Here is a 27266-nt window from a genome sequence, read left to right on the forward strand (position 1 = left end):
CATACGAGCCGACAGCTTTTAATGGAACATTAGCTTAATTTGTACTTGGCAAAAATTACGTTCCAGTTTTGCACATCTTGGTCTATAAATATATTTCTACTTCAGGCAACAATATTCTGGCCTCTCATCAAATATGCCTCTAACTTTTTCAGACCTTTTTTTAATTTAATTAGATTAATTTTGCATGTCACAAACCTTGTTTTACATGTGTTCTTTCCAGTGGGCTAGTTAATGTACACAATAACATATATCCTAGCCTTTTCCCTTTATCCTGAGGACTTCCCCAGCCCATTTTTTTTTGACACAGAAGGGAGTTTCTGAAGGTGTCAAACATCCTATGAAGGGTGGTTTAAGAACCTTTCTCATGCAGTGTGAGGAGCTCCAAAGGGGAGCGCTGATTCCAATTCTCCAACCTGAGCAGTCCCTGGCTCTGTTAACAGGCATGAGTTAGAAGCAAACCGTAGTAGTGTCCTGACCCAGCTGCATCCATGTGTTACAACGTGAAAGTTAAATATGCAGAAACCCCAGTTATGTGGTTAACTGCACGTGTATCCACTATGTTACTGAGGCCGAGAGTCAGAAACCTCTGAGCAGAGCTGTTCCTGGTGCCAGCAGTGTGCCAGGCTGTTTCAGAGGGAACATGCCTGCAGCAGAGCTGGACAGAGCTGTGCACAGTGCTCCCAGCTGGAGATTGTTCTTTGCAGTCTTCCCATTTTCCAGGATCTGTACCTTCAAGCTATTTACATCTGTGGCATCAACTGTGTGCCAGCTGGTGTCCAGAGCTTAATGGAGTCCTTCAGATGTCAGATAGATGGGAAATGCAGATACTCTGGCATGACAATTTGTCCTATTCATGCTAACATGGCTCTGTGATTTCCCATCTCTAACACACCCAGTATCAGTCCTAAACATTGGTGACATTTGGAAGTACATGAACGAGTTGAGGGTCAAATGTCGGTCATAACTTTCACTGTTATTGCTTTGTGCTGCTGCTGTAGCCTTTATCAGACTTGAAGATCTGTACTTATTACAATTTGCTTTGATACTGTGCTCTTATTTGAGATTCAGAATTGCTTTGCAAACGTTAACTCAGCCACGCAGTGTTTCTGAGATGCAGCATAACAGGCATGTGCCGTGCTTGGAGGTGGTGCTCTGCATATATATCAAATAAAAGATCTTACATTCTGTATAAAATATATATATCACTAGGCTGTTGTTTATGTTAGAGGAGAGCTTGTTAGCTGGAAGCTCTTGAACATCTGTTACCTAAGCAGGCTAAGCTGTTTACTGTCAGCATGCCATGTCCAGAGATCTCTGCTGTGCTGTCATCCACCAAACTGCAATGGATCAGGGTAAAACCAGCACAACGATCTGCAAGACTTTATTTTCTCAGTGGATTAGCTATTTGACTCTGATCCTCTCCCTTTTGTAGTTGAGGAGGACTCCCCTCCACCTTGTTCCATAAAGCTAATTTATGCTGTACAAAACGGGCCAGGCTATGACATGGAAAACTCCCTCACCTGCCATACTGCAGAAAGGAGACAGTGGCAGGACAAGAGGCAGTGGGCAGAAACTGAAACACAGGAGGTTCCATCTGAGCATCAAGAAGCACTTATTTACCGTACAGGTGCCTGAGCACTGGCATGGGCTGCCCAGAGAGGCCGTGGGGTCTCCTCCTTGGAGATCTTCAAAAGCCTCCCGGACATAGCCCTGGGCAGCCTGCTCTGGGTGTCCCTGCTGGAGCAGGGTTTGGACCAGGTGGGCTACTGAGGCCCTGCCAGCCTCAGCCATTCTGGGGTTCCACGAAATTGAATGAGGACCCTTTTTCCCTTACTGCATGCATTACCCACCAATGGCCTTTTCAGGTGGGATTGTTCAATCTTTGCAGATTTTACCTTCAGCATTACAGCAGGCAATAAAAACTGAATCAAATTTAAATCAAGTTAAGTGGCTGTGCAAAGACCACCAGGCCAAGCCAGTGATAAAGACAGACCTTGGGCATTCTCAGTCCTGCTTTGTTTATTTCCCATCTCCATTTCCATTTTTCTGTAAGATAACTTTAAAATGAAAACACAAACAAACAAACAAACCCCCTCATTGTCTAAGTGCAAGAGATGACACAATATGCATCTCCAATATAGCTCTTCCAGGCTTCGGGATAAATACCTCATACTTTTATGTCCTCTTTCAAATCCAGCTCATTACAATCTTTGTGTAAGTCCTTCTAAATTCACAGATAATTGACAGGCCGGGCTCTGAGTGATTTACAGTCAACTATGCTAGTGAAAGTAGGAAGTCCAAGTGCTCAGAAGGCTAATACATTATGGGAGGGAAATAAATGATTGCCCATGCACAGCAACAGCTATTCTGAATGAAATACCTCAGTTGTTTTCAATTTTTATTTTTTTTCACAAAATACCTAAAGGCAATAATCCACTTTCTGGATTAACAGCCTGTAAAATATTACTCTAAAGAAAATTAAACGACATTTGAGCTAACTTACAGCACCACAGAAAGCATCACAAGAAGCAGTGGAGTCTCCACTGTGTTGTAGTTGTGCAACTTGCAACCATGCTGAGTGAACACTTTTTTCTGCTTTTATAAGACTTGAGAAGAATAATTTCTGTCCAAGGCTGTATAAATCAGACTTCATCCTGGGAAATATGTTTACAACACTCTTGAATGGTGTTACGTGCTAATGGAGATGTTATCCCTGCCTTACCAAAAGCCATAATAAAGTATATTTATAATTTTCCAGCATTTTTAAGTTTGTTCTCTTCCTGTCTTCATCCATTTTATTTCAATGCCTGATCTTTTCTCTCTTAATTCCTCATCTGTTTATCCGGTTGCTCCCTGATTTGGAGTAGGGGATATCACCTAAGTTACCTAAAGGTTGGTCCTCCATAAAGCTTACAAAAATCACTGTTCAGTTGTTGGAGCTTGTTGCTTTTACCCATTGACAACCAACTGGAGGAAATAATCTCTTCAGATGGATATGCAGAAAAAAAAATGGTTGGGAAGTACAGGCATAGGTCTTATGTGAAAGTTAGATGATGTTTAGGTGAAAATAGTTTTCAGCTTGTGTCAGTTAATTGTAAAGCTGGTGAGCTGCTGAAATATGTTACTGGCAGTATTAGAGATGAAACAGAGATGGAGGTGAATGCTGAAGAATTGCTTCTTATCTCATGTTACCAAAACTGTGTGATACCAAAGGATGTCCAGAGTATAGTCCTTGTTGATTTTATTATGGTGAAACACAAGTCTCTCTATTTTCAAAGTTCAGTGCCAGTGTTGCGAGTTTTAGGTCACTTGAGGTTTCCGAGCTGTCTTCCCCCAGAAAGGTAGGTTTTCTTAAGACTGAAATAAAATATTACACTTTTTTGTGTGTGTTCAGGAATCAGAGCTCAGATTTGATCATGTTCCATACATTTCATCTGCTTGATGCCCCATCTTGTGTATGATATGACTACTACCTGGGGGCAAAACTGGAAACAGCATAATTACTCTTGCAATATACACATGAGCCTCATGTAAGTCTGCATCAGAGAAGTTTAACTGCAAATGCAAGGTGTTAAGTAGTCAAGAGAGATTGCTGTCTTCCTCTTCAACCTGAAGAGCCAGTTGGCTCTCTGTATGCTGACCATGTGTTGTGTCTGGCCAGTTACATGAAGTCCAACCTAATGGAAAATAGTCGTCTAATCACAGTCTGCCCCTTTTGAAGACAACTCTCTTTTGGGGAGATGTAATCATTCAGAGTCAAGCAGAAACATTAAAAGCCTCTCAGAAGGATTTGCAAACGTCCATGTTTGGAGGGGAGGGAAAAGGTATTTGTCTATAGGATAAAGACCCTAACATTGTAATAAGATGATTTATTTTATTTTATTTTATTTTATTTTATTTTATTTTATTTTATTTTATTTTTTTCCCTCCAGTGATTGAGTTTGTTGCACAGCCCCCAGAATTAGCTATACCGGCATAACTGTGAGATGAGGGACATCACTGTAGAGAGCAGTGGTACCCAGGATTAATAAGGAGATTTGTTAAACTAGTTTAGTATGCTGGAGATGGTGGAATAAAACTAAATGGTTTATCTATGCTTAGGATCAGTGTGGGATTTGCAAGCCTTCAAGTTCAACATACACAGTGTAGAAGGTGAAGAACAGGATGATTAGATATAGGGGAGGCAAAGGGTAAGTGGGATGTAATGAATCACGGACTAAGCAGAGGTAGATGGTTACAAAGCCAGGCTAACCTGATAGATTTTTTGATTAGCAAATGTTTTATCTTGAGAAAGAATATATAGTAGGTTTGGCTTATCTGGACTTCTGATAAACAAAAATACCTGAGGTGGCATTTAAAGGGAAAATGCTAGCTAAAGGAACAGAGATGGTTAGGTAGGCAGTTGTAAGCAGGGTATGGAGTTGACTCCCGAGGAATACCTATCTGCATGCAGGGTTAAAAAGGAAAGTGAAAGGATGGAGAGAGGTTACTGCTGGAGCTCCAGAGGGGTTTGTCTTTGCACTGATCTTGGTTAATACTTTTGTTAGTAACCTTTGCAGAAATATCAGCAAACTTCACCTGTCAGTTCCTAATGACATGTCTAATGTCATCTAAAATAGCGGTGGCTTCAGCAGGACTGGGAATCTTACCTGGGTACCTTGGTGGGGGCAGACAGAAGGTGAAGAGAGAGGGGGAAGGCTAAATATTGAGGGAAGAAGGTGGAGAAAAAGAGAAACACTGTAATAAGTCATGATTTAGGGAAGTACAATAATACGAATGTAATGAAGAGAAGAGAGCAAGAGATTGAGACTAGACTTCTTACTTTTGTCATTTGCTCCACTACCTGGAGACTTCTGATCATGGCTGTTGAACCCATTTGACTGGAATGGAGCTCAGGAAGGACGGAGCATTTCAAGAGAGTAATCTTTACCTGCCCGCACTAATTCCTTATCTTCAACCCTACTTGTTAGCTGCCTACGTGATATTTAATTACTGTCAATTATAGCTTTGAAAAGTGGTACATAATTTCTTTTGTTCCAAAATATCTGGTAACCTGATGGATAGACTCTTGCAGAGTGAAAGACGTGATTTCACACTCCCTTATGCTGAGTTCAGGTTTCACTGTTTCTAGGCAAATAGCTTATTTGTTAGGCTACTGTGTCAATTTGCAGCTAATGCTGCCCCTGCTCCCTAATGTCCTTATTTTTTAAGGGAAAGCCTTGTATTTCTTCGGGTTCCTGATTTTTAAAGAAGTCTGTCTGACTAGCCTGGACCTGAAGGAAAAGGGACTACCAGCTGGGGAGAATTGGATGCTTAACTGCAAGGTTTCAACAGCAGCACCAGAAGTGCCTTTTGAGTCTGTTTTCAGCCTGTTGTGTGCAGTGCCTCTTCACTTACCCCACAGACCCTGTGCACCTCCTGCCTGACAGCTGAGGGGCTCTGTGGTTCTTCCTATCCTAGCAATGCAAGGAGGAAATGAGGATGCTCAGTCCCTTTCGGTACTCAGGCACATCATCTAATGATCATGCATGAGGCTGTCAGATGGGACAGTATCTCCCTCTCTGAGATCTCGGTACCACAAGCTGCTCCAAGTAATCCCTCTTTCACTCGACAGAGCTGTGCGATGTGCTGGATGTGATGGCTTGCCTGCAGCTAATTTCTACTGACTGCAGCAGGCTTCAGGGGAAGCTGGAGATGAAGATTCCACGGCTAGGCACCTGACCTCTTCATTTCCCAGGTTTCCTAAAGCTGAGTTTTGGATGGGGCAGCAGGGAAAAAAAAAAAGCGTGTTCTGAATGTGTGTAAGATAGCACTGACTACTTTAACTCTGCTTCAGTGAGACTTCTGTACTGACAGCACATATACAAGAGCGTGATGGTATTTCCATTTGATATTTATTAATGAAAGCACTGGAGGCCAGTATGCAAATTCTTTCCCACAAAAATCTTCTTGTCTGAGAATCTCCATCAAGGGCAGGATTGTTTCTTATGTATGCAAATACTGAATTTTGACAGAATTGGAAATCTGCAGTCCCTTTTCTCAGATGTTTTGCTTGTTGTCTAACACAATATCAATAATTAACAGCAAAGTAGTCACAATGAGAAACAGTGTAATGAATATTAACTTAGTTGTTTTATTTTAAAACTGTCTGCCTGAGAAGTTACCTGTGCTATTTCTGGGTGGAATTTCACCTAGTACTTCCTGTCCCTTAGATGAACCATAATTAAAGAATTTTTTTGATCATGAGATTTTGGAGGCGGACTTGAAACACAGAGGACAAAACGTTTTATGCTGGGAACAAAGAGTGGTGCAAAGAGAGCTGGAGACCTGCAGTCAGGTGGTTGACTCTCAGATGTGGAAGCTGGCCAAATTTCCCCGGTGGCCTGGCCTTTCTGCCACAGTTCCATGTCAACAACTGAGTCCAACAAGTGTCAGGATGAATTCAAATAGCAGAATTGATTGCTGGGCATGATTTACGCCTGTCTGCCTCTCTTCAGGTGGGGACGGTTTGTTTAAATTTTGTCGTGCTGTGTTGAACTGGCTTCAGACATTTCTCAATTTATTGGAGCCCTCTGATTTTCAGCCACAGTTCTTTTCTCCAGTAACTTTATGCTGTGACATTTTACTTTGTTAGCTTGTAGTGCTATCTTACAATGGAAGCTTAAAGGAACCTGGCTTTCTTAAAGAATATACCTATCAGTTGTAACATGAAAGCTGCTTTCAGGTCCTGCATGATATGGGTTTTGAAGTAGGAGCCTGTTTGATTTTGAATTTAAGGGGAAAACATGCTTTTCTACAACTGAGCCTTTCTAAAACATAACCTCTTCTACAAATAAGCCGAGAACAAACCCTTGAATCTAGATACATCTGAGTTATAAGAGCACCCAGAATAAGGACTTGGTTGAAATTTGCACATGGCTGTTGTATATCCATCCAGCTGCAGGCTGCGATGCTCCTTCCTGCCAGCGTCCTGTTCTTCAATGTACAAACAAAGCTTCTACAAGCAGTGACATTGCAACATCATGTTTTGGTTTCTGCAAGTAGAAATTTTATATTTTGGCACATTTCTTGCCACCCACTGAAGAAGGTTACTGAAGTTAGTGTGTATAAGCACTAGAAGGCAGAAGATATGTTATGATGGTAAATACGCTATCCTAAAATCTAGCTGTGAGACTTCATTAGGTAGTTCAGTTGAGGAATGTTACCTTTCAGTGTTGTTGATTTTGGTGAAATTATGTCATTGGTTCAGGAACTTTGGTTTTACAAACACAATACCATATTTAAAGCTTGTTGAAAGCATTTCTAGATAGCTGTTACTTGATCCTGTGTTTATAAGCACATATAGAACTTATATCTGCTTTTATAAAATAATCCTGTGTATAAAATTTGTATGCTACCAGTTTAAGTGCACCTAAGACTTCTCTTATGATATATAACATAAAAAATAGAGCCATATATCCTTCTTTCACTGCTACCTATCTTTTTATTTTATGAAATGCTGTGTAAGTTAAATTTTTTTATTTTTTATTTTTTTAAAACCAGCACTTTTGAAAAGGGACTTTATTCCTGAGAACAAAGCAAAAATGAACATTGCCCTTGTCTTGATACCCCACAGCATGCCATGGTTAAAGTATTTTAATTGTTTAGGACATAAACTTTATTTTCAAGCATGCCTATTTTAATTCATGTCCCCTTGTAATTTGTCATCTAAATTCTCAGCACAGATGTATGATCATTATTTTTACTGCAGCAATGCCCTAGAATGCCCTGCTTGGTCTGAGGCTCTGTAGTGCTTGATGTTATATAACCAAAAAGACACAGTCCTTGCACCTAGGTGATTTTATCTAAATAGATGGGTACAAGAGGTGTAAAATGTGGACTGCAGTGTTTTTTCAGTGTTTTAAGTTGTTCTTGCTGTTTCTACATAAGGTAATGAAAAGCCTGTTAAAGGATAACTCTGTTGCGCAGAATGGAAGGCATTACTCTGTTCCTGATGTTAAGAGCTCTTTTCTGCTCTGTATGCTAAGCTCCCCCATCTGATGTCAGTGCACAGCAATTGAAAGCAGCAAGAACTGCCCACATGCATCCAAAGGCCAGGTTTCCCTCTGAATAGCTAACGTGGAAATTCTTCTAAATCTGCTTGGATTTCAGTGATATTCATAGTATTGCACAGTGATGGTACAAATCTGATCCATGCAGCATATTCAGTGGTCAGCCATCTGCACATCCTTGTCTGTCAGCCATGCGTAAGCTCCCTGACAAATTTTTCAGCCACTTGGACCTTAACTGCCTCAGTGTACCTTGGAGAGCTGGCCTGCAGCTGGAACAGCAGCTCCAACACAGTGCTGCTGTACGCCCAGGACTGCCTGGAAAAGGGAGAGTGATGAGTTTTATGTGAACTTCCTCAGTTAATACCCGTTGCAGATGTTTGGACAGCTCTTTGCAGAAATGATCCAACCTCATTGTCTCCCGAATCCCACATGGAGTGTCTTACACATAGGCTTACCACAGGAGAAGGCTCCCTTTGCAAATGTTAAGCACTGAAATCTTACAGGAGTGGCTGCTGCTGCTAGCGCTGCAGAGTCCAAATGCAAGGCAATAAAGGAAATCAAAGGAGCAAGAGAGAGATAAGGGAGGAAAGCCAAAGAGGAAAATGGAATAAAACAGAGAAAGGAAATGATAAGAGAAGACAGAGATACAGAGAGAGACACTCCAGAAAGAAGAACAGACATAGAAACACTAGGATAGAAATAGCACCTGTAATTTATTTTAAGCCAGGAAGGAGCTGCAACTTTTTCTGCTGAAGCCACGTACACAGCTGTGGTGCTGTATAAATAAGATAGAATTAGGCTGGTCCTCACATTAACATCACTTACTGTTTTTCCTGCAAACAAGAAATATGGAAATTTAACTTCAGAGACTAAAAACTAAAGCTATCTCTGTGATAGTGCAGTAAGCCATCACTCAGTAGAAAAGTAAAGCAATCCTACATGACTAATAATCTTTAAAGGAATATCAAAGTAGAAGAAAGAGAAACAAAAGGGGAGAGACAGATACAAGTATGTTCTATTAAGATATCTCTCTACATATGCATCTATATAGTTTTGTTTATTTTCATGGTGTGTAACTAAACATGTACAAGGATGCTATACTTAATTTTACCTGCTCTCTTGGTGTTCGAATAAAAGTAGCTGCTAAGCTTTCCTAAGAACTGCTGGGAACTTTCTGGCACAAAAACATCCAATTGAGTTTTGAATGGCAGGTAAGGCCCCATTACTGGCTTTGTTTTATCAGATGAAGAGCTCTTCTGAGGTTGTATTTTCTTCTTTTTTTGAAAGAGAGATCAAGGAAGTTGCCGTGTGCTGTGTTCCAGAAGCAGGATGAAATTAAACTTCGTAGTAATCTATTGCTGTGTCAGACCCTGTCGCTAAGCCACTGTAAATGTGTGAGCTTGTGAAAAGTATTTTTAAAACATTTAGTCCTGTAAAAAGTTGGAAGGAATTTTTGCAAGTACTGTTATGCCAGAAAAAATCGCCAATATGCTGCTTCTGGAGTAAAGCCATGCAAACAAATGGAGAACAACAGTGTCAGATTAGTGTCGAGGCAGTGTGAGAGAAGAATAGAAAACGACTGAGAGGAACCCTCAGAGTTTTATTCCAAGGGAGGAGGAGCCTTTTCTGTTCCTTCAAAATGACAGTTAAAACAGATAAACAGTAAGAAACGCATGTTAAAGTAGAGCAAGTCTGTTGCATGTTCATTAAAGAAAGGCAAACGCAGATGCTGGGGGGGAGCTCTCTGCCCTCAGCACTTCGTGTGATTAGAGTCCCAGCAGGACGTGGGGTTTGGTTAGCCTTGGGGCAGCACCCAGGAACTGGCCAGGGTCTCGCTCAGGGAGGGGGCCAGGCTCAACGCTGTGATGCTGGCTTTATTGTCGCTGCTTTTTTGCAGCGTGAAACGCTGGCACGTGGATCATCCTGTTGGCCAAGGCAAAAATCCTGCTTACCAGCTGGACTGGAGGCAGCGTTCTGTCAGCTGTTCGTCGCTGCTGCTTTTAAGAGAAAGCCCATTGTGCTGGTGCTTGCTGGTGGATGTGCGGGCAGGAAACATGCTCCCTGGCTGGGGTGAGGATTGCCAAGCGCCAGGGAGGCCGCAGTTGGGAGCAGAGCCCCAAAACCTGGCCAGCTGTGCAGGCTGCCACCGCCGTCTGTCCTGGTCCTGCACAGCTGGAGCGGGTGGGAGTTAGTCGTTGGCCAAGGAGAGCTAGAGCTCTCACTGTGCTACCTTAAATTGAATTTGAAAATAAAAAATAAAATCTGCCTTATGCTTAACTGCATCCGTTAAATGGGGAATTTTAATAATGTGCCAACAGCAGCAGTTTGGAGTATCTTACTGAGGAAAAGGTCACTGTGCCCATAAGTTATCCTAGCATTTGATCAGTGGACTCTTTTCCAAAGACTTTAAGTCTCATTATTCACTGCTTATAAAGTCACTTGAGATATAAAAAGTCTTTTTATAGTAATGAAAGAACTCCCACAATTAGCCAGAAGGCAGCCATCTATCTTTTTAAACTCCTCGGTTCAGAGGAGACCAGGAGTTTCAGGCATCTGAACGTGGATGAATTGTTATGACAGTGATAAGTGTAACATTCGTGTAGGGATGCCAGCCTTGCCTGAGTTCATGGAGGGCTGGGGATTCTTTTTAAAGGTGAAAGAAAGATTTTTTAATGAAATGTAGGATGTAATTCCCTGAAAGGAGAAAAGTAACTACATGCTGTTTACAGACTCCTGAAATCTGCCGTTCAGCCTCTTCCATTATTCTTGGGGAACTGCAGATGATTAAAGAATATTGTTAATCTGATCTCCTAAAACTTGAATAGCAGCTACCTTTTGAAGTGCCTGTTTTCTGAGAAAAACACATAACCCTGGAAGAGAAATTGGAGAGTGAGCTTGTGGAAGAGCAGAGACACTGTAAAGTTCACAGGAGAATACAGCATTCAGTGCAGGGCCTTGGAGATAAAAATGATTTGTTCTGAGCATGCACGCTGGCCTTTGATTGTATTTTTCCCAACCATCAAAGGGCTGGTGTATGTGGTAGATCTAGTGAGAGATTTATCTAATATCCTATCCACAAATAAAAGTTTGCAATGATTAATGTAATAAATGATGGTCTAATTATATCGAGGAGTAACTTAACGTATTTTATGCATGCCACAGCTAGTTTAGTCTTTATTGCCCTCAGGCAAAATCGTAATATCATCAGAAAAACTGTTTGTCAATATTAAAAGCAATTTGCATAGTAAATACACTCCAGCCTTGTTACATCACCATCTGGGTTAGCCGAGCATTTGGAGTAGTACTGGGGGGTGCTGGTGAAGGCAGACTCGCAAGTGCTCGGACTGTCCAGCTGTCACCGTGGGTTGGTGACAAGAGATGGTGCTCCCAGCCTGCTGGAAGGGGCCAGGGCCAGTGACAGGGCAGAGAAGAGTTTAGGAAAGGAAAGAGGAATTCAGAAGGCACGAGAGAAATTAAACCCTGGGAACAAAACAAGGGTCTGCAGTGAAAGAAAAAGGGTGGAGTATGACTAGAAGAAAGCCTGAGAGAGAAGGGAAGAGTGAGAGATCAGAGGCAGCACAGCAAGGGAATTAAACTGAGAATAACAGCTGGAAGAGGGACAAGAAAGATGTCCATAGCAAGTAGTAACACCTCTACTGGGCATATTGAGGGAGTCAGAGAGAGAGAATAATGTCTGCTCACAAATTCTTGTCTACCAGCTCTGGTCTCAGAGCAGCTCACTATGAAACTAATGCAGTGATTCTTAAATTTAATTTGGCATTTTCATTTCACTCACAAACCAAGAGAACTGCAGATAATAGTCTGCTTGCTCTTTCAAAGCTCAAGTGAACCTTTTCTGAGCTGTTGCTGTGTTCAGCACTAAAGGAGTTGAAAGGATCTTCGTGACATTTGTGTTGCTCTAACACCCAGTGAGCAGATAGAATATTCTTATTCCAGTTGCACAGACTCTCTAGTGTCATGTTATGAAGTACAGGAACTGAGATCACATTTTGGACACAGTTTAGAGCTGTTAACTCAGTAGAGCTTTGAAACTTGTTGGAGTGGTCGTAGTTATCCTGGTGGTGTGAATGCAGCATTGTAGGATCCAAGTGTTTTTCTGAAATATGTCTCAAGGTGTGGGCCCAGATCCACTAAGAGACTTCAGGCATGGAAATGTTGAGTGTCTCTTCTTGGCTGACTTCTCCTAGAGTGGGTATTTTGCCTGATTTTCTACACACCATCAGAAGACAGTTAGGTGCTTGGCAACAGTTATGGTCATGGTCATGCTTAACCCAGACAGCTGGAAGCAGGTTATAGGCATGCATCTAAAACACCATCAATTCCTTATGCTCAGTACCTTAAATGCAAGTATGCATTCAATAAATTTGTGGTTTGAAGCCTCCAACTTCTTCATAAAGGAGGGGAGGGAGAGGAGAAAGGCTTCTGTGATTTCTTTGCTACTTGTGGATTTGACTTTTCATTCACAAAAGGGATTGTGCACCCAAAGTTTTGGGGGACACTTGTTGCAGTGAGCTTTGGTTTGGTTAGAGATGACTGGGTAGAGAAGGTAAAATCATGGAGAAAGAGATTTTGAACTAAAGTTTGTATTTGATGGAGAGGCAGACTTGCTCAAGCACTTTGGTGTTGCTTACCTTGCTCACTAATTTGCTGTGTTTCACTGCAGCTGTGATGGGAGCTTTTTCTCCATGCCTAGCACATCTACCTGAGGCATTGTTTGCAATCCAGTTTAAAAGTCTCTTGAATTTCCTAGCATAGCTCGTTATCCAACATTTTCAGGCAGCATCCAGCTCTTTTCTGGGGTCTTTTGGGGATGTGTCATGTTCTTCACAGAGAGGAGTTGCAGCTGTCAGACCTGCCCACAGGTCACAGTGGACAACTCTGACAAAGTGAAGCACAGTCTTGAGGTCAGTTAAAAGAAGGGTGTTTCTTTATGACAGCTGCTGTTTAGATAATCAAAACTGCTGAGAAGTCCCTGGGAAGTGTCTCTCTAGAAAGAAGCTTTATATGGTGGAAAAAAAAAAAAGCATACTTCTGCTTTTTTGAGCTTCTTGTAGCATTTATGTTTTCTTACTTAGGTTAAAGCTTAGCCACAGGCTTTTCAGCCAAAGTAGTTAGCTGCTAAATATTGGGAAATTGAAGTGGTGCTGGTTACACATAGGGAAACGCACAGAAGGCTGCAGTAATGTTTTTGTTTGTTTGTTTGTTTGTTTTCACTATTGTTGAATCAGCTACACAAACTAGCTAATATGACAAGCTTAAGCTGTACAGGTAATAGAAAAGTAGTTGTTATTGTAAGCCTTTGGTTCAGCTTGAGGAAAGCAGCCAAAGCCTGTGTGTTCAGCAACTTATACAGCTTTTAGAAGGGCTGACAAGGTTTGGCGATCAGGGCAACAAAGGATCAAATGGGAAGAAGCATCACTTAACTCATCTGGCTAAGGAGGAGGAAATGTCATTAACCAGCATAATAAAAGTTGTCCCTTTACTGAACTTGCCTGAACCCTGACTGAGACAGCGGTGTTGGGTAATGGCTGAATTTGATACCTTTCAGATTAACTTGCCCAAGAAATGCAGCTTAGTGCTGAACTGTAACCTAAAAGGTTAGTGTGTCAAATGCCGTTTCTGTAGATGAACTATCACATTTGCGTTAGCAGAAGAGTTGCAGTGTCCTCTCCAACCCATGTGTCACTGGTAGGTCACACGTTCTGTGCCCCCCATCCTGCCCAGAGAGCCTCACTCCTGGCAGCCTTCATCACTGGAAGTTTTCTTAAATGGCTGTATGTGCCAAAACCTTTAAGTTTGAGAAGAAGGTAGTATTGCTTGTTCTTTTTCTTCGGGTTGTCATGTAGTTAGGGAGGGCTCAAATTCTTGTCCTAAAAAAAAAAAAAAAAAACAAAAAAAAGAAGAAAAGCCTGATCAAAGTAAGACACAGTATTCAATCCTTTTTGCCAGTTTTCCATCCAAGGATGCACTCCAGGTTGTGGTTGCCTGGATGTATTTTAGGGGCAGAAATTGGAGGTGAAGAGACTGCTGTGATGAGAGCAGATTTAGCACCTGTCAGGTCAGAGGCATCTTTTGCATGAGTGTTGAAATCTCCCAGGACAGTGAGCCTTGTGAACTCCATCATCACGTCAGACAACATCTCTGTCATGTCTCCAGGAAACCCTTGTGGCTGGACATCTCTGGTCTAGCAAAATGCTCAGGTTATTCTTCCCTTTGCCCTTACTGATTAAACAGGAGGTCTCCAAGGATTTACTTCAGCAGAGCCGATCTTAAATTTGAAGTTGCATATGCCAGGTATTTGCTGAGAGGTGGAGGTTATCTCATGAGTTGCTAATGTGACACCTTTTGTGATGGTTGCATTTGTGTGATTACACATCTTTTTCTCTTTTTTCCTTTCTCTTTTTTCTTTTTCCTTTTCATACATAGTATGAGGAAAGTAAAGACTACAGGAAACATTTCAGTATTTCAACTCTTTATGCAAAAATTCTGACCAGCATTAATAGAAATAACCAACATCTATAATCAGCAGAAAAGTGTTTAAAGACAAGGGTATTTTGTTTCTCAGCTACGAGCACTTAAATCCTGGAAGCAGTCTTCATTGAAGGACTGATATATTATTATTTTTTTAGAACACAAAGTGCAAGAATAATCTAACAACCATCTGTTTATGTTTTTTATAGTCAGTGTTTTGTTATTTAGTCCTGTCCTTCCTTCATTCTCTGCTGTTCACCTCTGCATGTCTGGGAACAAGTCTATGTACAGTAGTGCTGGCGTTAGAAATGGCTGTTGGCCAACGTCGGTTGATTTGTGCATCAAAAACAAAGCCATTTTGCTTGTTTATTTTCTGATGCTGATGAAGTTTTGCATGTGGCTGGATTTAGAGCAAGGGGATGGCCAGGATCCAGCCAGTGGCCACCAGTCACTCAAGGGAAGATGTTGACAAGTGGCCCAGGCTTTGCAGTGTGTCCAAAAGGGGGGAGAGTGTTCATTAAACAGAAGTTTAATCAAACAGGGCAGGAGGATGGTTTACATGAGGAAAGATATATTCTTTAGTTAACATTCACAACTTGCTTGTGGATTAATTAGCCCATCTGCTACAACAAATGTATTCCCATGTCTTTGTGTTGACTGTTAAAAGTGACTGATTTCTCTATCCACTTAAAATAGTACCCTGGATTCCACTGAAAGTAACCTTTCCGAGGCAAGGAATTTATTTAATCATCCACTAAGAACCTGTAAGTGGCTTGCTGTAAATAGGTGCTCAGCTGTCTACAGCTCCCAGGGTAACTATATGTGAGTGTTAAGTTGGGGGATGATGCAGGAGGCAGAAAAACCTTAAAGAAGCTAAGTGAAGAGAGCTTCCAACCCCATCTGTAGTATTGGCTTTGGGTTTTAAAATAAATTCTCTCTTCCCAGCCCCAAGTGGGCAGGACAGCTGCCAGCATCAAGTAATTCAGCTATAGATTGTCTTCCTCAGAAGACAGCGTTCATAAATTAGGTGACCTTTATGCAGATCGACAAAGTGTGTTGATGAACTTCAAGTGACAATTTAAACAAGTATCGGGTGTCTGAAGTGCTTGTATTTCATAAGAAACCAACGTAAAGGATGGAATGCTTTTAAAATCTTTAAATTGAACAGGCATTTAAATGAAAATAGAGGTCATACGTAGCCAGGATAAATGAAAATGTGTATCTTTTGTGATTTTTCACACTCGTGATTTTAAAATATTATTATTCATTAGAAATAGAATTTGCATGTAAATAGCATTATTGTGAATTTATGTCATTTACCTCATGGTATTGGATAAGTGTTGACTGATGTCAATAAACAGAGCTTCTGGTATTCCAAAATAATCTAATCTATATATTTTTACGCTATCCAAATATCTTTTTGCTTCGCTGATAAGAATCTGTGATAAAACTGTAAGCTTGTGCCAGAAATCACCACATGATTCGGGTGGGATGCAGCAGGATTGTGTGCTTTTTACTTGAATAGGAAAAGAAAATGATACACTGCTATGTTGAATGTTTTTTCCCAAATACTTACTCTTAGGAGAAACACCATATCTGTTATCAGAAACTTTTAAAAAGTATTAAAAGGGTTTTGGGAAACAGGAAAGTAATTTTTATGTTCTTTAAGGCCTTAGAAATGAGAGTTATTCAGAAAGCCTGTAGGACAATCTTTTTATAAAACCTGCCGAAATGTGAAAACTGGAAAATTGTTTCCTTGATAGTATCTAAGTTAGAAGCAAGAATGAAGCAGAGGCTGGAACTGAAGAGTGACTAGAAGACCCAGGCTTGAAGCTTTATCTCTAATTGCCTCTATTAGACATGGCTGAATCTGAACACCCTGGCAGCGTAACTTGTGCTATCAGAGAGGGTTTGCAGAAGCTCACTCCTTGGGGAAATTTCTTTGATTTTCTCGTAGCATAACTTGTTTTTCAACTGTTCTGGCCCTTCCTCTTGTATATGACTGATACTTCTCCATGTAACTTAGTTTAACAAAGCCAAAGGTTGTAATTTGATGCATGATAATTTGAGAGAGAAAATCTTAACATTTTCTGGCTTCAGTCATCAGAGAAACACTACATATGGATTAAATTCAGGTGATTAAGCTAGTTGCTGTTCATATTACTTGAACACAGTCTAGGTTGCAGTTTTTCATACTTCTAGGGTTCCTGGGAATTCAGCACAGTGAGTGTTGAGCTTTTTTAGGTATAGAAATCTATTCAGGTCATTTCTAACTTGCTCATCACCACATACAGCGTCAGAGCTAGCTAGAAGGATCAATTGACCTTCTCACTGAAGGCCACACTACAGTGTGGTTATTTCACATGTCCTCATGAGTGATATGGCTACAAGGACACAGCTTCTTTGGAAGCTGCATCAAAGGAAAGCTGGTTCTACATTGTTGTTAAGCATGCGTTCTAGAAGGATTTTGTGTTGGTATATTAAATATGTAATGAATAGGCAACTGTATTATAACCATCCATATGAGTAGACATGGTTACATGTGTTGCCTCAAATGTGACATTTTTAATTGCAAATGCTTCTCCTGGCAGGCTTAAAGCTGCTGAATGTGTCATTTGAGTTTGCTGGCATTGTTCTTTTTTGCATCTTTCTTTTTTTTTTTTTTTGAAGAAAGTTCCAAATATTTCTATAATGAAAGAGTAATGTGACAAAGCAGTTTTGTTTTCAGCAAAAGTCTGTTGCAGGGTTTGTCCCATTTCTTGGGAGGGCTTAGGCTTAGTCCATTAAGCAGAAGATTTAGGGCTTCACAGTCTATACAACAAAGTAAATTTTGGCATTGACTTGTGGTAGAATCCCATTTCTGACTTGCTGTCAGTGTAGAGATTTGCCCAGGGTAAATACTTTACCCTGGGTAAATTTATAAATTTAAATCAGTCTTTGGTACCCTTCAGATATTCACATATCTAACTAGAAAACCATGCATAGGATCATCTCATCTCCGCAGTAGCTCACAATGGCTAGATGTTGTGCAACAGTCAACAGCAGTCCCATGGCTCTGGAAACAGAGCAGAATGGTATTTTCTGTGTAACTTTCTGTGATGTTGCACTGCCCCTTAGGGCTTAGATACTGGCTATTGGTGAATTAGCCCTCACATTTTGCAATGGGCCAATAATTGGCAAGTTTGTCCTAAACACCTGAAGTCATATGAATTTAGCATCACCAAGTCTTGCAGTTGCCTTTTTTAATACTAAGAGCTAACACAGCTTGGAGGAATTTTCTGCTTTGCTTGCAGCAGAAAGAAACCTTGCCACAGTCTTTTAGTTTTGCCAAGCTATGCTGCATTTGCAGAGTAATTTTCTGTTTTATTAGTTGTCTGTTTGTAGCAAATAAATTCTTCAGTTTGTCTGATTTAGATTTCTCTTTTCTTAAAAGAGCAGCAGCTGACTGCGTTAGTTAAATCTCCCTATCTTTGGTCTTAATGATTGTATAATGGCAATAGCAGATAAGTGGCAAAACATTGAAAGCTGGCCTTGTTTCTTTTTAGATATCCGCGACATGTTTATTGACATCTGCATTAATAACAATACTGTGCCAGAAATCCTTTATTACAGTTGCATGCCACAGAAAATGTTGAAATTGAAAATTAAAGGCACCCTCCTTTTTTATTTGTATTTTATGAGGCAAATAAAATGAGAGAGCTGATTTTAAATGTCCTTTTTAAATGCTCTAGTTTCTTTGCTTTGTTGAGATTCCATTGGGGCAATTAAGGAATTGCTCAAACCATTTCTAATTTCTATCATAGATTAAAGAAGTTATTTCTCCTTCCAGCCTTATCTCACCTCTTTCATGAATACCAAAATAAAGTTCAGTCAATGTCAGCACATAGCTTGATATACTACACAAATTATTCCCCCAATATTTTACACCCATGTTTTTATGCTGCCTTTTCTCTTGTGCATACTCTTTGGTGTATTTTTCTGTTTTTCTCTAGGTCAATGGGAAGGACCTCTCCAAGGCCACTCATGAAGAGGCAGTGGAAGCTTTTCGCAATGCCAAGGAGCCAATTGTAGTGCAAGTTTTACGACGAGCTCCAATTAGCAAAGCTCATGGTAGCTCTCAGGATGTACGGCTTGTGGATGCCTGCACTCAGACTGACATCACTTTTGAGCACATTATGGCTCTGGCCAAACTAAGGCCTTCCACACCGCCAGTTCCTGATATCTGCCCTTTTCTACTTTCAGACAGGTATGGCATATATTCTCCTATTGTTTTCTAGTGAGATTGAGGCATTGCAATGGCAGGTTTGTAGCCTTCTCTTGAAAAGGTCTCAGGAACACTTTAAATGAATTACAAATGTTGTAGCAGTTATAACTGCTATGCTGTTCAGGCTTCGATGACAATTTTCATTAACTCTACTCAAGGATTAGACCACAAGAAGTAATATTGCTCTTGCTTTCTTTGTGCTTATGCACAAAGTTCATCTAAAGCTAAGCCCTTATCAAGAAGAAAAACACTTCTGTGTTCCAAAGTACTAAAAAGGCTTCTAAAGCCTAGAAAGAGCTGTCTTGTTGCTTTCTCTTCTTCCAAATTTCTTGCAAAACGCATGGAAAAATTATTTTATTTAACCGTCCCCTTATTAAGGCAAAACAATTCCAAAAATATGGAGATGGAAGTATAATGTCACCTTTCATATGTCAAATAATATGAATTAAGTTATCCCTTGGTTGAATTAATATTCTCTGAAATGGAACTGAATACAGATATTGGCAAAAAATAACAAAAAAAAAAAAGGGATTAGGCTCCTCCCTTTATGGACTGCTACTCCCTTCTTACTTACGAGTATCATCATCTACTGGTTGACCCTTGGTCTCTGTCTGTGGCCAGCAAAACTATGAAAGCCCTGAAGCTTTCCTACTGACTTCCCAGCATGCTGCACATCTCTGCAGAACTGATGTAGAGAACATAGCACTTTTGACCTTGATGTAACTCTGTTTTTAGAAGTTCTAGGTAAGCTGAGTAGATGACCATATCAGAGAGAGAGAACCTGCTGGATAGATCCTACTATTTAATACTAAACAGCTGAACATGTATATTTTTGAGTTATTATGGTAGTACTAAACTGTGTGCTACTGTGATTGAAGTTCCCATACTCTCAGCATGGGGAAGAGTTTCCTACTTCGGCTTGAGGTAGATACACAATGGGTGTTGCATGGTTAGCACCCAAGGAGTCTGAGGAGCTAAGGCCACCTTGGATCCCAGACTGTACCTAAGTGCATGTCATAAAGACCTCATTGTTTGTGCCCCAAGCCTTTGCAACCATACAATTTAATGACATTTTACAGTGTGCAGTTATTCAAATGCACTTCACCACCCCGTTATCCCTTTAACAAAAGAGGATAATGCAAGTTGTTTAATGCAAGCACTTGTACAATTTGCCAGCCTGGTGTGGGTTGTAGATTGAGGATGTTCATGTGTTTGTAACAGGTTAATTGGTAAGCCGCCACTGGCCATGATGTAGCATATGAATGTGGAGTTAGGTAGATTTATGAGCATAAGGAATTCCAAATAGTCATAATTAAGTAGTTTGGCCCCAAACAGACCCTTTTAAGTAATCACCCTGTATAAATCTGACAAAAGATGAACCCAGCAAAATGAACTAAGAATCTGAGCTTTTGAAAACAGCCCTTGCTACATCCTAATGCTGTTTTATTCATGCTCTCAGGCCGTCCAGAGTAATATTCCAAAGATAACACTACAGAGAAGGGTTTGTGTATGTGTTTTTAATCTTTATTTATTTATTTATTTAAAAACAATTGTTTCATATACTTTTGTTGTACCGCTTTGTTCCACATAGCTGCCATTCTCTTCACCCAGCGGAGCATGAATTTTACGAAGGTAATGAGTATCTGTCCAGCCTGCCTGCTGATGCAGATAGAACAGAGGACTTTGAGTATGAGGTAAGATCACTGGCACACTGCAGCCTCTCTGTTATTACAGATATGGTACTTGCACAGATAGGAACAGGATCTTGTGCAAAATAAAGGAAAAAAGAAAGAGAGAGAGAATGGGAATACTCTGTGCCAAAGAGTGTTCAAAGAGTGTTCTTTTTTATACCTGTGTAACGTCACAAGCTTTGGGTTAGGTTATGCATGTGAAATGTGAAAGTGGAATTCTGCACTGGTTGTCTCCATACAAGTTCAGGATACTTAATCCCTCTTTGTTCAGTGGAGATAGTAAATCTGCTACTTTCTTTCTGAAGTTATAACACTTTAAGGAAAACCTTTCCAAAATTAAAAATGGTAACTGGAAGCTTAATTGTCACTTTTTTTTCCCCCTTCTAATTTTAAGAATTAATTGGCCTTTTTTCTCATGCCTTAGGGATAAGTCTTACAGATACTTGGGTGCATACTTGAGTGTTTGTAAGATCAGGCTACATCTCTGAAAATGAATATAATTTCTGTTACTTGCTCTTTCATATTTGACATTGTAAGTGTTGCAATTAGAAGAAGTTGTGCTCTGTACCGCAAATATCCCTTTGCTGTTAATGCATTGTATTCTCTAGTGATGAGGCTGGATGTCTTTCTGAATCACTGGAAAAATTTGTGTAGCTTCCCAAAATGATAACATGTGATTGGTGTTGTTGCTCTTCATTAGATTTTCATTTCAATATCTAAATAGTCTTCTTCTTGTCTGCCAGTCATTAGATTTTTCTTTTCTACTGTTATCTAGCAACAAAATATTTGTAGGGGCAGGCATAAGAAGCAGATGGCTCTTTTTAATATTAAACAGTGCTGAGTCTTTGCATAAGTTCAAGTTACTGTATTTTAAATGAGTGATTATAAATAATTAAATATCTTTAATACAAGATTTAAAATCTTTCTGTTTGCTGTACCTTAAGAAACATTTTTAAAGGTTTCACATAACTGCTTGACATTTGGAAATGAAATGAATGGCAAAAGCTTTGGCAAATATGCTGTGTGTTCGCTTTTATCTTATCTTTAGCAGCTAAGATGCTCTATTGCAAGTTCAGCCCATTGTTCTTTTCTTCTAGCAGCCTGGGGAATCTGAAGTTCTTCCCCCAGGAAGTAGAAAAATCAAATAACATCTACTTAGTGAATCTCAATCAGAACAAGCAAACTTTTATTTGAACTCCTCAAAAAATCATTGCTAGGGATTAGTGAAATCATTATTTCTTCCCAGTTGGGTTTTGATGTGATATGTACAAGAGTATCAGGGCTTAGGTTCTGCTTTGACTCCCCAGGTGTAATGCAATATTAAATTTCTCTGTCAAGTGTGTTTGTTTACAGTGCTTCTTTCTTACCTGTAATAGAAACTTTTTTTTTCTAGTAATATTTAAGTAAATTAGTAATGGAAACATCTAGAAAGAATAGATTAAAAATGGTAGTTAGTTGAAAATATTTTTCATCATTTAATCAGAATATCAGTGACATTAAAATACTAACAGATTTCAAATCTATATAGGGCCTACCTAGTGGAATCAGGTCCTCTTTATGACTGTTATTAATCACTAATAATAGTTGGCATAGTTGGCATAAGTATTATGAGAGTGGCAAATGCTTGGGCAGGTTCTCAGTTGCCTGTAATTGCTACTAATCACACCATCATAGTCATTAATTTGCTATCAGTTGTGATTCAGTTGCCCAAGGCAAACTCACTGAGTGACTGAAATAGCATTTCATATGAAATTCAAATAGGAAAGGAACTGTCTGGCTTCCTTTGAAGAGAAGAATCCATTCTCTAAATATGAAAGTTGTGAAGGAGAAACATCATGGAGCCTCTTACTAGAAGAGCTCTAAATGTGAAAAGCTTTCCCAAAATTTAAGTCTGTGTGGTAATATTATGATTTAGGTCACTCATTGGTTGTATTAACTGTCATTTAAGTTAGTAAGTACGACGTTAGTAAACTCCCCTGTTGTAACCAGATAGCATTAACATTATTCCAGATAGCTGGATCATTGATCCATGAAAGATATATATTATCTCTCTTCAAAACCAAGTCTCATAAAGGACAGAATCAAAAGGGATTTATTAGCTGTTGTGGTGGATTTGGAGGAGAAGCAGAAGGACAGTCAGCAGAACAGAGGCAATGGTTCAGTGCTGTCAAGGTCTCTACAACAATATTGGCTTAGGTGTACCCTCCTGTGACCACTCAAAACTAAAGGGAATGCATAGCAGCATCAGGGAGGGAAAAAATAGTCAAGTGTTCAGGAAGACAACATGTTTTAAAACCAGCACTGTCCGTTCACTGTCTGAGGGTGAAAGCAGCGAGACGGGAGGGCACAGAAGCTCTGCTCATGCCACTCTGTGGGCTGCAGGCTGGGTGGGAGAGCCTACTCTATCTCCCACCATTTATTTCCTCTGTGTTTAGAGGATGGAGTTTTAGTATAATTACTGTGATTTCTGTAGAGCCAGGATTGTATCAGTTCTCCCTTAATTTTATCATTTTTTACTTTGTAAGAACTTTCTGGTGTGAACATCAGCTAATCCCATACAGCAAAAAACTAGCTGGTGTTAGGACTGTGTTTAGCATTGCTGTTGCAGTAAAAGGATACAGGTAAGCAGCTCATAGGTCTCCATGGCAAACCAAAGAATTTTAAAAAATAATTTTAAAGCTAAACCTGGAGATTTCAGAAAGGCTTTGAAACAAGATAGTGAGCAGAAAGAGAACTAGAACAATGCCCGATAATTTCCTAGAAATGTTTTTAGGTAAAGAATGCATCGGTTTTCAGATGACAAATGCAAAGTGCTAAGCCAAATTAGGAAGTAAAGAACTGAGATGACTAGCAACTGAGATGCTCTAAACAAGAATATTTTCCAAGAAAGGGAATGTTCTGCAAAGCTTTGATCAAACTGGAACTTGCTTATAGATATGTACTGGAGTTTAAGCACCTGAATTACCACCATAAAAAGGAAACAAGAGGGTCACTGGGGATATGGACTTGTGCTTGACAGTGGATTTGGTAGGATTAGACACTTGCAAGACTCTTCTACTCTGCAAGACTCTTCTACTCCGTTTGTAAACTAGAAAAACCCAGTGGTTTGTGCTCAGATTGCCACAGCTCAATAAACTCAAGTACAAGCCAATTGTCTTGGAAGGGTGAACTCCCTAGGAGGCTCATTAGGCTCCATTCAGCACCACGCTTTAAACAAATGGCTGGGAAGATGGCAGAGCTGGGGGATTGCTGAGAGCCAGCTCATGTGTCTTTAGGTTGCTCCTGCAAAGCTTGTCCTAAAAGGAATGAGAATTGTTGATATGTATTGAGACAGGGGGCAGAGCCAGCATCAATCTGTGTTGGCAGATACAGATCAAAAGATTTGTGTTTCTGGCATAGCCAGATACTCGTGAGGACTTTTAAGATAAAGTAGGAACCGACCAATCTGTAAAAGCTCAGTTGGACTTAGAGTCAAGATAACAGAAAGAGAGCCAAAGATATTCAGGGTCATACCCAGCTCCTGCCTGGCTATGAGTTGTGCTGCTGGAATTACATGAGGTGATATTAGAGTATGCATCACATTGTCTGCTACCAATGATGCAAAAGGACTAAAACCATCATAGCACCCAGTAACGCTGTGTTAGACACGTCTCTAAAATTTGTACGGCAGATTTGTAAGAAGAACAGAGGATACTGGTGCTGGAGAGGAGTAAATAAGCTAATGGATGTGTGCTGCTTTAATAACATTTCTGAACCTGCTATCAAGGAGAGAGAAGCATCATATACTTAGTTGGGAACATTACCAGTAATACAAAAATAAAGGGAAAAACAACAGTTACATGGTGGAACAGTGAAATAAATTGGTAAAAAAATAAAAAATTAAAAAAAAAATGTAAGGACAATGCTGGACAAAGGAGCACATCACTAATGTCTGGTCCTACATATTCACTCTGAGGAGACTGCCTTCCAAAAAGAGCAAACAGAAGAAAATAAAATGTTACAAGTAGATAGCATGGTTTAGTCAACGGTTCCTTATCCTAGGGCAGAAACCTTCATAACTTCTGTGTTCAGAAGTAGACTTTGAGAAGAGTGAAAATGGGAGATGATTGGTTTCTGCCATGAGACATGATATCTCATCAAAATTACAATTTCTAAAATCTTGTGTATCTAAGATAGGAAAAGACATATATATATATATATATACACACACATGTTTCTTGCTGGATGCCAGGATTAGCATTTTCAGAGTGAAAAATGCAGAATGAACCATTATGTTAGCCTGTCTGTGTCTGATGAATCCTGTTTTAATGTAAGTAAATGCTTGTGCTGACAGGTTGAAGCAGTACCTGGGAGAAGTTGCTAAGGGTTGACTTGACACTATATGAAATTATGGGGGTACTCTTGATGCTTTTTACTTCAGGTGTTTGAACCCATCGAGCTCCTTTGTTTTTCTAGGAAGAATAGATGTTTTTTGCTCAAGAAGTTGGTGTATGTCACTAAACCAACAGACATGCACATGAGATGTGCAGGTAATTTTTTTCCATGGCAAACTTTTGTAAAATCTTTTGTGTCCAAACAATGAAAGGGTCAGAGGTCCTACCAGGAATGGCATCCACGGAAGAGCACGGTTATATTTTCTTGAGAAAAAGCAATCTGAGAACACCTGTCATTTTGATTCCTCCTATGCCCCAGAAAATAGAACTTCTAGAAACTAGAAAATTCATACGAACGATGCTTGATTGCATCATCAATATCTTCTCCTAAGTAGAGCAACCCGTAGCGCTCCAAGGGTTGGTTAATACCTTGTGTCAAAAAGGAGTAGTCTTAAGCTCGTAGTTTGCAGTTTCAAGGGCCAGATTTTTAGTCAGGATAAGGAAATAAATGTGTGTGTCTGCACATTGAATGTAAGTGCTAATTTATGGCTATGCACAGCCGTTCATTTAAATGTGTTGATAAGTATTTGCACTCATAAATCTGCTAACTGTAAATGTAGATTAGCCCTTTAAGTATACCACTGACCTGATCCAAACCCATTGAAATTGCTGAGGTTTCCTATTGACCTAAGCATTTCTGGATCAGATACTGTTGGCTGTTTTAACAAATTACTAAAAATGGAGCTGGCAGAGAGAACAGCTAGAAAATTTGGGGAATTGCCTATGAGTGAGGTTTTGTATATATCTCTTCTCACTGAAACCTATAAAACTCCCATAGGGGAGAATTTTATCCTGTTAATTTCTCTCACCATTTTTGAATATCCTATCAGATGCTATGCAGCAGTAAAGCTTTGGTTTGCTATTCCAATAACACTCATAAGTATTATATCTGTATGAAGGAAGGTTGCTATTTCAGGTGCAAATTTTATTTTCCTTTTTCTGTGACATAACATTTTGGAAGTGGTCAGTTGTATTGGTGTCTTTTCAGAACAAAAGAAGTAGTTTTGTTCAGATTAGTAATCTGAGTGATGCTGTTGATCCAGATAAAGTCACTCGAAGGCAAAAATATTTGTGGAGCAGGCCCTAAGCCCTGCAAAAGCATAGCCACCAGCGCCTTTCTGGAAGGTCTACCCTTGCTGTGATAGGCCAAGACAGACCTGCCTGCATTGTGAATTCATATTTAAGGCCTCTCCAACACAGGGATTTTTTAACCAATAAACCAAATGGATCTGTCTATCTCATAAATACATATTTAGGGCCTTTTTAACATGAGGATTACAGAGCTGATAGTCGGTAACAGCTCCCTTCAGAGCTGTGATAGCCTGCAAACTCCCCTTTGCGAACATTATGGGCGCTTGTGGCAATGCAATTGGAGCTCCTGCTTCAATTGCTAACACCTGAATAAACAGTTTTTATGGAAGCAGCGTCTGTGCACACGCTGCCAGTGCTTCTGGTAGCTAGTCAGGCTCTTTTGTTTTGTTACCTGATGAGTGTTTCTGTATGAAGAAGCTAATCCAAAAGATTCATAAGCAGCAAAATTGAAAACATTTCTGAGATAATAATTTTCCCAAAATCCGTTACATGTAGCATGGATTTTCTCTTTACAGCTATAAAGTCATGTTCTTATTTTATAATATAAAGAGGAGAGAGAGAGAGAGAGAGAGAGAGAAATCCTGTTTTGGTGGGGATCACACAAGGCAAGTTCCAGCCACGTGCAGATACAATGGCAGTGACATGAATGAGCAGAACCACTCTAATACCTTTGTCACTTGCTATCAGATTGCACTTTTTTCTTCTGCATTTTCTGCTGGGATAGGATTCTTTTTTCCTGAGCCTCTCAAAACTTGGGATGAATCAGAAAAGAGCCCTCAGCGAATAAAAGGCAGATTTCAAATTCAGCAACCACCAGATATAATTGAAAAGAGAAGGCTTCAAGAAATACGATGTTATACAGGCAGAATCCTAATAAAGACGTAGGTGTTGCAATGTAGAAGAGCCAAAGTCTTGGACAACGTTGTATCTTTCCATTGCAGTCAGACCTGACTGGTGTGAGAGAGGAAATGTGAAAAGGCTTGCTGGTAAATGTGCTGTAGGTTTTAGGTGACTGAGCAAGTACTGCTTGCTACATGCCTGCTACTAGCGCTTTGCGGGGGCAAGGACTGAACTGACAAGTCAGAGTGGGCTCAGATAAACTGGGAGTTACTGCCCTACATCTGTTTTCTGACCAGCAGTTTGTAACTGCCTAGAAGTTACTGCTCAATACTGGATGCCCCACAGCATACAGACGTTATACCAAAATGGTTATTCAGGTATTTTGTGGTAATTTTTGATATTA

At 40.0% G+C, this 27266-nt stretch overlaps 1 protein-coding gene across 3 annotated transcripts in view; it reads left to right on the top strand.

Moving 5' to 3' along the window:
* PDZRN4 (PDZ domain containing ring finger 4) overlaps positions 1-27266 on the top strand; it is a 269618-nt gene that overhangs the window by 207338 nt on the left and 35014 nt on the right. For all 3 annotated transcript variants that reach the window (XM_083838889.1, XM_083838888.1, XM_083838890.1), the window contains 2 exons: positions 18536-18789; positions 20399-20501. In XM_083838889.1, coding sequence (XP_083695015.1) covers positions 18536-18789; positions 20399-20501 — 357 coding nt within the window. The remainder of the gene's footprint in view (positions 1-18535; positions 18790-20398; positions 20502-27266) is intronic.

This window comes from Anser anser, assembly GCF_964211835.1.
Source record: "Anser anser genome assembly, chromosome: 1".
In the NCBI taxonomy this organism is placed as follows: Eukaryota; Metazoa; Chordata; class Aves; order Anseriformes; family Anatidae; genus Anser; species Anser anser.